General features: G+C 39.7%; 1 protein-coding gene across 1 annotated transcript in view; it reads left to right on the forward strand.

Moving 5' to 3' along the window:
- Nucleotides 1-5,112: 5,112 nt before the first annotated feature.
- Nucleotides 5,113-9,960, forward strand: part of LOC131879460 (acetylcholine receptor subunit alpha-like) — a gene marked incomplete in the record, with an annotated part of 39,479 nt that continues 34,631 nt past the window's right edge. Inside the window, 4 exon segments of the mRNA XM_059225795.1 lie at nucleotides 5,113-5,483; nucleotides 5,550-6,200; nucleotides 6,311-6,561; nucleotides 7,135-7,289. Of these exon segments, the coding sequence (XP_059081778.1) occupies nucleotides 6,002-6,200; nucleotides 6,311-6,561; nucleotides 7,135-7,289 (605 nt within the window).

The following is a 9,960-nucleotide window of genomic DNA, read 5'->3' on the forward strand; positions in this document are numbered from 1 at the left end:
ATGGTGGGCCATGAGTGCCCTGGAACCTATATGTGATGCCATGTGCAACAAGTGAGGGGAATGTTGTGAATATATTTTGTGCCCACTTGTTTGCTCATACTCGTATCTAGTCATCACTCTAGTCAATTATAAAACCATGCGTTTGTCAAATAAAAAAAAAGTTCTCCAACTCTCTCTGTCACACCAACTTGCCCTCCTAGCTCAGTTTCCAACAGTAATTGCTTGGCCATGGAAGAGGGAAAACATGCATGGATAGAAACTGGTTTGATCCTACTTTTTGATGAGGGTGAGTCTTGCGTCCAACGGAGATCCACGGCGATGACGTCGGTTCGATGGGATTGAAGGTCCAGAATCGAATTGACGGAGTATAACTCAGAAGTGGCACCTGTACTCAGCTCCAGAGACTTTTCAACTTGTTATACTACGACCACTCCCAGACTACCGGAATCTTGACCAGTCCAACTACACACACTTATTTTGTGTCATCAGCATGAGAAAAGGTACTGACTTTACTACTGAGCTTCTGAAGTGGAGCAATGAAGATGATTAAAAAGGAGAGGAACTAAAATTGAGCCCTGAGGAATGCCTGACTTGACATCAAGAATGTCACTAAGGGATTCCCTGACCTTAACCAACATCCTCCTAACACAAATCACACTAAACAATCGAGAACCTTGCCTTGGGTACCAATCTCATGGAAACTTTCAAATAAAGGCTAAAAATGTACTTTGCCGAGGGCCTTGGAAAAGTCGAGATAGACTATATGGACCGACGCAGGACTCTGTAGTCCCCCAGTGACTTGCTCTATACGCTCAGTCAATTGGGTAATCGTGCTAAATTGTGCTCGTAACCCGTTCATCATCTTCTCAAACACCTTCGCAATATTCGAAGTGAGAGAAATCGGCCAATAGTTAGTGGGAGGCGGCTTATCTCCCTTTTTTGGGAGCAAATTGGAACAAGGTGAGCTAACTTTAGCGAAGAAGGAAACTTGCCCTGATCCAAGATGCAACGCATCAAATACGAGAAAACAGGAGCAAGAACCTGTGAGCATCTCATCAGAAATTGAGATTTCACACTGTCAGGACCAGGAGAAGTCTAAACTCTTAGGTTCCTGATGGTATCTAAAGCATGACCTTTGACCCAAAGCATGAGCGACCTTTGTGCTCTTTTTGGAAAGTCGGAGGAGGATGAAGTCTCAGAATAACCGGGTGAGTGAATTTTGTGTTTTTTTGGGGACGACCTTCGAGAGTTGGAAAACTTTGGTCTGGTAACAAGATCCATTTTGGCGGCTTTGCTTTGGGCATTCCTCAACGTTTAGAGCGATCAAATCATTGACAAGGACTTCCAAACTAAAAGAATCCTTCTTTTGGACAAAATTCATCTTAGGTGGAGGTTGAGAGAAGCTTATAGGAGGAAGTAAAAGGGGAGGAGAAGGAGAAGCAATTCTGGCCGCCACCTGAGCAGATCTAGAAGATATGTTGGACTCATTGCCTCAAGAGGATGGGGTGGGACTACAAAGTTTAGAAAGGAGGCGCAGCTTTTTTGTGATCACCAAACCTTTCCCGCCAAGTTCGGCCTAAACTATTAGTGCTGAAATTTTGGAATGTCACCTATTGGCCTAGCAATTGTACAAAATATGTCCTTCTATCATTTTTGTAACCATTGATGGTATGTGCTTCAGACATGGCGTCAAAATATACTAAAAATGACTGATATAGTTTAAAGTACAATTAGTGAAAAATGCAAATAAGGTGATCTTGATAAAGCAAGAATTTGCTCGAAACGTAATCAGTCAATATTTTTTCAGGAACACTGACAAAATTTCAAGTAATTTGGCTCACTTGATATGAAACTATGGGAATGGTCAATATTTATGTACATATACTTATATTGTCTAATTCATCATTTTTTTTATTTGTCTGGGTAAATTTGTCATCAATTGAAAAATGATTCTTGTTGATTTTCTTTCTATGAATGTTTTTGAGCAATATTTCACTGATTTGAAAGATCATTTGAAAGACCATTTGATGTCCATGGACATTTCATTTATTCTTTTGACTTTTAAATTTAATTTACAGATCTTTGGTGTATGAACAGAGTTTTATATCAAAGAGATCATTAGTCACTAATAAAGATACACTTACATATACTATGTAGCATGGGTAATCTTGCTTCATTGATACTAGCGTTACGGTTTTAATTCCACGCAATAAGGGCCCTTATTTGCAACGTCAGACCGCCCAAACAAAACGGGAAGACGCATGGTAGATTGCTAAATACACTAATGGTTGCTGCCATGAAAGGAATTTCTTTTTCGAACATGATGTGACACAGGTCACTAATTATGCACAATATTTTTTAACCAAATACAACACAAACGCACTATAATTCATTAAAGGATTCCCAGAATCATGTTCAGGACTCAGATGCTCCATTCGTTCTGGTGAGGACCTATCCCCTCCTACTTCCCTTCCATTGGCCTTCCGCAGGGGAATCCACTATCGCCAATTCTTTTCAATCTTTATGTATCCGACTGCCTAAAGCCCTCACTAACCAAGGCCCCACCATCAACCATTTTCCTATTCAATATATTCAATATGCAGACGACCTGGTTCTCTTGGCTAATTCAGCCGTGGAATTGCAAAATGCCATCAATGCACTCCACTGTTATTGCCAAAAGAACGGCCTTCAAGTCAACACCATCAAGACGAAGGCCATGGTTTTCCATAAAGGTCGTCTGCCTCCACCTCCTTCCATATTAACAATAGTCCAATTGAAATCGTCAATAGTTTTAACTACGTCGGTTTCACCTTCTCCACCCAACTCTCATTCACCAATCACCTCAAAGCCACAATAACTAAGGACAGGGCCAGGATCGGTTACATATGCAATAGACTTCCCATGAAGAATCTTCCCCTCCCAATAGTCCCTTCAACTCTTCCGGATCTACGTCACCCCAATTTTTCTCTACGGCCTACACCTTTGGCTTCCCAACTCCGCCCAATACGCCCTCAAATCCGCCGATGCCACCTACACCAAGTTCCTCAAGCGATACCTCTGCGTGCCCCAATATGCCAACAATGCATGGACACATTTTCTATGTGAAACCGAGCCCCTCACCATCGGGCTGGCAAGGTTAGTGTCCAACAGTGTTGGGAACCTGACCTTTCCGGAGGTGATGTCCAGACACAAGTTGTCCTTCCCGGTCAAAGACTTGCTAACACCTTATTGTCCTTGGCCCGACATCCCTTCGGAGTATTGGCGGTCACAGTACCTTTGTCCGTCTCCCAGCCAAATGCCATCAGCGACGGGAGTTGACAAAGGATCTGTTCAATCTGGCCCATCCACTCTACTGCAATAACCAAGATTTTCATCACTTACCTCTACCTTCCTGTCTTTGTACTATCTACAACTCACCTCTTACCTTTTTTCATCTGCATTGAACCAATTCTAGTCATACTAATTGTGATATCACTTTCTAGTCAACTATTTTATTGCCTTTACCTTTTGGACATTCTTCTTGTTTTACCATTTTGTATAATGTATATACATCAGATTTTATTTTATAGTTACTTTTACGCCATGACATGACCAAGAGTCGCAATAAAGATTATTATAAAAAACTTTGACCTCTATGACCTCTTTGACTACAAGGGGCGTTTCTATGAAATCATGAGTGTCAGTGCCTGTGTCCCTTTTGCCTACACTTGACTGGTTCATCCCACAGACAAGTAGTGGCTGGGTGTGACCAACCCAAGCTATTAAAGCTTAATATCACTTCCATTTTAGTGAAACTTAATGAAAGGTAGTTTATCTGGACTTTGCCAAGGCCTTTGGCAAGACAGATCATGGTCTTTTAGTTAACAGGCTCCATGAGATTGGGATCCAAGGCAAGGTTCTAAATATAACAATCTGAGCCCCCTACCAGAGTCTTGTTGATTTAAGGCAATTGTGACGTAATGATATCGGATTCAGTGTTATCAAATGGTCAAACAGGAGCAAAATTTTCACGTTTGACTTCAATTGCTTTTACAGTTTCTTTAACCTCTGTCATTTGATACTTGAGCTCTAGAAATTAATATTCTTTGTATATAACGCTCATACAAACTAACGAAGAATTTTACGCAAACAAAACCATAGACCGTGCGGAAGTACAAATCCAAAACATTAGGGTGTCAAAAAATACTGAAATATGATGCGAAATTAATCAGGGAGACTACCCAAAATATTTGATTACCAAAAATCGGAATAACTTACAGCAACCTAATTAGCTCCTCCTGCAACAAATTAAAGACAGAAATTTTGAATCAAGTGGGCATTTGAAGCGAAATACTAGCTTCCCTAATTGCAGGGATTACTTCCAACGTCAGGCCTATCAGTCGTCCCCTCCCCTGCAAAAAATGGTGAATTAAAAGAGAGACGATGATATGCAATGACCGTATGTATCATTAATTATACACAATATCGAGAGCTGGCTACACACTTAACTAAGTCGGCTTTTTCCGTAGTTTACTCGTACATTTATTACGGTAAAAATAAGTCCCCTTCGAACTCGGGAGCACGTGGTAAAACATCACACAAAATAAACAAAATGTTAAAAGCGGGGTTCAATCCTTCTTTTCCATCCCAACCTCTCATATCAAAGCGGACCGTGCCCATCGCGCACGTGATACTGAAACATTTTAACTTAAGTCCTCAAAACACGCTAAACAATTCAATTTAAAACAGCTGGGCCACGTGAATAAAATCTAAAGGATTGTTGTGGAAGTGGGCTGCTAATATGCAACGACAAGCAGCATTGTACCATCATCAGGAAGTAACTTATCAAAATGTAATCGAATGGAAGCCCAATAGTTGGCGTTTTAATAGGCCAAAAGAGTTATGAAAGTTAGCCAAAGGATAAGCAACAAGCCCTTTAGTTATATTTATTGCTTTTTTTTTTGTTTTGCCGACTTCCTTACTGCTTCTGGGAACAAAATCCCAGGACTTGAGTATGAAAACTGTCTTTTGACCTGTTCTACCTTTTGCAAAATGATCTAATTGGATTTCATTTAAGCCAAGCATTTTCAAGATGTGGCTCCACAAAATATTTAGTCACATCTTGTATATGCTTCACCTAGAGCTGGTGCTTCATCTATTTGAGTCCCAATCAGTTGAGCACGTTTGCTTTTGTGAATGCTATTAAGTTCACTTTTCTGCCCGCGATTCTATTCGAACAAATTCTTGCATTCACTCATTGCTCTAATTAATTTCACAGCTGTGTTGAAAATATGTCAAATGAACTGGAAAAACATGAGAATAGATACCTGTGAGCAACATTGCTTCGTACCAACTTCAGCGACCAATTGTAACCCCATTCTCGAGTCAACGTTTTCTTCAATCCTTCGGTTTAGGCAGTTTTACTAACCCGCTAAAGGCAGAAACAAGCGAGCAACTCCAAGGAGCCAAAAAGGACAGACCGTTCTTTCTCTGGCCAACCTCTGGTATTTATATAGAACTAGGATAGAAGCGCTTCTGGTTCCATAACTTTTAGGACCCTTTCAATTCAGGCAGAATGCACGAGAAGGAACAAATCTGCTGTCCCGGGCTTTCAGAATCGGCTCATTCGGTCTTGAGTTCGTGAGGCGCGGTTGCTTGGGAGCTCTTCTTTTCTGGCTGACTACGTAAGTCCCAGCAGCCAAAGACATTGGGTCGAACACAGGGACTCAAGGAACGGACCGGGACCACCCAAGGCGTAAGATATGGGAGATCCAAAGTGGGAAATGTTGAGCAGTCGTACCAAAAGATTCATTGGGCAATGAGTGCAGATATTCAATGGAGTTACCGTGTAAGGAAGAAAAAAATCACTTGCAATATCTGTGTTTTACATGAATCGTTTAAAAAGTGCAAAGTTTTTCAGGTCCTTACAAGAGCATAGTACCCAACAGCTTGAATTTGTCAGTGAGGAGAGTGAATGTAGCAGCCCCAAAGACGTTGAAAATGTCAGAAACTTGCATCTTCTATGCCAGTGTTTCGCCTCCTTTGTCTTACGTCTGAATGGAGACGACCAAGTTTCCACGGTTCTCTTGGTGTAGGATGTGAATCCGAAAGTTGGGGAAATCGGAAAACTTTCGCCCTTTCTTGCTATAATTTTATGGAAGGCCATCCGTGGCTCAATATCCAGTCTCTTTTGTTTGTCCTTCTCTTCTGCTTTATAGAAGGTAACGTGAATAGGAAATAGTTGAGGGTGGCCAAGAGGGATTTGGAACGACTGAGTTTGGTTTTCTGTGCAACCAAAAAAAAAATGAATTCTCCTTTTCTCCTGACTTAGGGCCAGGAAATGCCCTTTCTCTCACGAAGAATGGCAATGACTCGCGGGCGACCTCCAGACGAAACATGACTGTCGTTCACTACCAAGAAGATCTCAACTTTGATCATCTCTCCCCAAAACCAATCCAACAAGAATCTCGTCTCTTAACCTATCTAATGCAGAACTACGATCGCGAGGTTCGACCCGTCTTCAACTTCTCTGACACGGTTCAGGTCAAGGTTGGGATCACCCTCACGCAAATATTTGACATGGTGAGTTATGAAATTGTCGCTGACATTCCTGGATTGAAATGGAAGCTTTGATTATTCTTTGGCTTGGTAGTTCCTTTCGTTTTGACGTAAACCACACGCGAACACGCCAAAGTTTGTCAAAACATTCATCACTCTTGGTGTGCTAATTGCGTTAATACATCATGAATTTGACATAATTCAGCTTTCCATGGGTTCATCTTATTGGGTTGGGTAGTTTTGGGTTTGGAAAGCGGTTCAAAAATGAGAAAAAAATCAAGTCACGGATGAAAATTCGAAGGTTCTAATGATACCACAGAACTCACCACAAAAAAGACCTAAGGATTTAGCGCATCACCTGTTGAGCCTCATTAACGCAGACATACTCTATCACAAAGTTACTGCCAACCAATTAATAATCGACTCAAAATAAAGGACTCAATTATTAGCTAACAATTATTTTGATTTGGTTGTTTTTTCACTGGCTTTAATCACCGTTGCAGGGAATACAATTTCCGGTTACTATTAAATTGAAAGATTATGAGGTTTTCAAAAGATATTTACATCTATCTGATGATGTTTTTTTTCTGTTTTCAGGATGAAAAGAATCAAGTCATGACGACAAATGTTTGGTTTGACCAAGAGTGGAACGATGCTCTTCTTCGTTGGAATCCGAAAGATTTTGGTGGAGTTGAAATGATTCGTATCCCTTGCGACAAAATCTGGCTTCCGGACATCGTTCTTTACAATAAGTAAGACTAAGAAGATAGGAGCTGATAAAAAGGAGTTTAAGGCAAACTAGTTTTTCAACATTGGCATTTTTTTTTTCAATATGAGCCTAAACCCTGATATTTTTGCAGCTTTTGAGCTTTGCACTTAAATGAAAACGCCTGAGCAAAACATCTGCTTTCTCTGGCGCTTGTGGAGTTTTGATTTAGTGAAGAAGAAATGATAACGAATTCTTTCAATCAAAAAAAACGGAATTGCAATAGCATGTGCAAGTAATTGTAATTTAAATGAAATGAAAATAGATAAGTATATTTTATTACTTTTCAGGTGATGTAATTGAGATTTTTTGAATAATTGTCTACCATCATTTGTATGTTTTTAAAAAGATATATTTTATTCACATCAATCGCTCGCGAACCTTAAAAACTTTCAAACTACCAGCGCCTCTAAATTTGGCCTTCGAATTCTTGTGTAATGCTGTTGAAAACCCAATCATAAATGAGTAACGAGTCCCAAACTGGCTGGACATCACAAGAAATGTAAAAATGTAAATGAATTAAAATTTAAGAGTAATTGTGGCTTAATTTATTGGCAATAATTTTCCAAATTGTATGTTAAACTATTTTTTATTTAAAAAATGATTAATTTACACTGCAGGCTTCCCTTCCCTACGATCCCAAATGGCTTATTTTTTAATGGGAAGAGAAGTAAAGAGTGTCTTAAGAAGTACTATTTTTGATGGTTAACTCCCCAGTCTTTTTTTGGTCGCATGCTCTGTTCATTCTTCCTGGTTTAATATGCATAGACCTTTAAAGGGACCAGATAAGGTACAGGTACATTGGAAGTCGGCCGTATTTAGTAAGACGATCAAATTCGTAGGTAGGGAATGGTGCAACATAAGAGACAGTGGTAACAGGAGGATAATCTTTTTTCCCCAGAAGCCATGGTCTGCTTTCGTAAATAAATATTTGAATTATTATCCTTGAATTATCTGAAGACCTAAATCTATTCTATTTCCTTCCTATTTCTATTTCTTTATGTATATCTTCTCAATGCCCGCATTAGGGCACCTATTTTGGAGTAACGGGACAGATACGCCTGTTTTGTTTTGCCTTTTGCAAACAATTCTTTTTGAACTAATGTTCGGTCGTAATACTGAATCCAAACCAAGGCTCAAAGTAACACAATGCGATTTTTTAATTAGCTTTTTTTAAGGCAATACCAAACCCAATCCAAAATGTGTTCAAACTGTTTTTTCATGGAATTGCAAGACTCAAAAAAGCTCCATGATAATAAGGAAGGAGAACATGGTTTTGGGACGATGTTTTTCTTTTCGGACTCATTTGGGCATCTCCCTTATCGAAAGGAGGGATAAAAGCGTGGAACTCGTTCCACCATGATATTGTTTGGATTAATTGTTCTGTTGTTGTTCATTACCAAGAAACCATCAACAGAGAAGATAGATTGAGACAAAGATTGGCTTCGAACTTTCTTTTTCGAACAGATTCCCCAACCCGATGATCATTCGTTTCGAATACCTCGGCCCATGATATGGGGTCCAAATTGCTTTATCTTTATAATATATATAGTACATATAGTGCATATAGTGGATAGTAGATAGTTTGCCTACCACGTAAAGTATGATTTAACAAAATTTTAGACTTATTCAGAAACCCAGACACAAGAACTAATGTAGCCAATTGGTCTAAAAGGCAGCAGGAACAAGGCAAGAGTCTTCACTCCACATGATATTGGTTTCAATTTTACTTGCGGGAGAGGCTCGCCCCTCCGACCATAGTACTCCATACCAACAAAAAAACATCTTAATGAAGTTAAAAAAAGAATGCCTGCGATATGCAAAAGAAATGTCAAATTTGGCTGAAGAACGTCTAAGGTTTTTCGAGCTCAGCGTTTACAGTTTCTGTCTGGTTCTTGGCCAATAAAGATACCGTTCGGATGCATCGTTAGCCACAGATGGCTGAAAAGAAGTAGCATGACGTGCTCAAGCGAGGGTAACGCCACAACGTTGCCTCCTTGTGCTTAAACCTCTACATGAACGAAGATATTTTGTCACAGAGATTATTCAACACGGTATTTCATCAAAAATTGAAAGAAACAANAATCATGTGGCAATCACGTTCTATTCAAATAGCTTTGGGGGCTTCAATTTCATTTTCAAATTATTTCTTGTTATTGAATGTGAGTCTTCTACAATGATGAAATGGGACATTTCATATTGCTTGGACAAACTAATGCATATGTTTGTTGGCCAAGTAAAAATAAATGCATTTCTTTATCAGCAAGTAATGGCTGATATTTCATTGGAACAAGGGCGAAAATTTCTAGTTGAAACGGTATCCATCCGTCAAGTCTCAAATCTTGTACAACTTGTGTGTCCGAAATCTCATTTCGCACTCAAGGATCATTAATCTCAGATCTTGACACTTCCCTCGTCAGTCAGCAGCAGCTCTACAGATCTATTTGCATCTAGCCTATTCAATATCTTTTGATCCTCATGAAAAAGAGGATCCCTCCATATCGAGATGGAAGACCTGTCTGCTGTCTCGGTTGAGACTGTTTTTGATCCTAGTTTCCCAGTTTCTTCATACATGATGCGTGCGTTTCCACATGAGTGGTCACAATTCCAAGAAAACGAGAAAACAGGCAAGGCAACATGCGCGAGAAAATATTGTA

This window comes from Tigriopus californicus, chromosome 4, assembly GCF_007210705.1.
Source record: "Tigriopus californicus strain San Diego chromosome 4, Tcal_SD_v2.1, whole genome shotgun sequence".
In the NCBI taxonomy this organism is placed as follows: Eukaryota; Metazoa; Arthropoda; class Copepoda; order Harpacticoida; family Harpacticidae; genus Tigriopus; species Tigriopus californicus.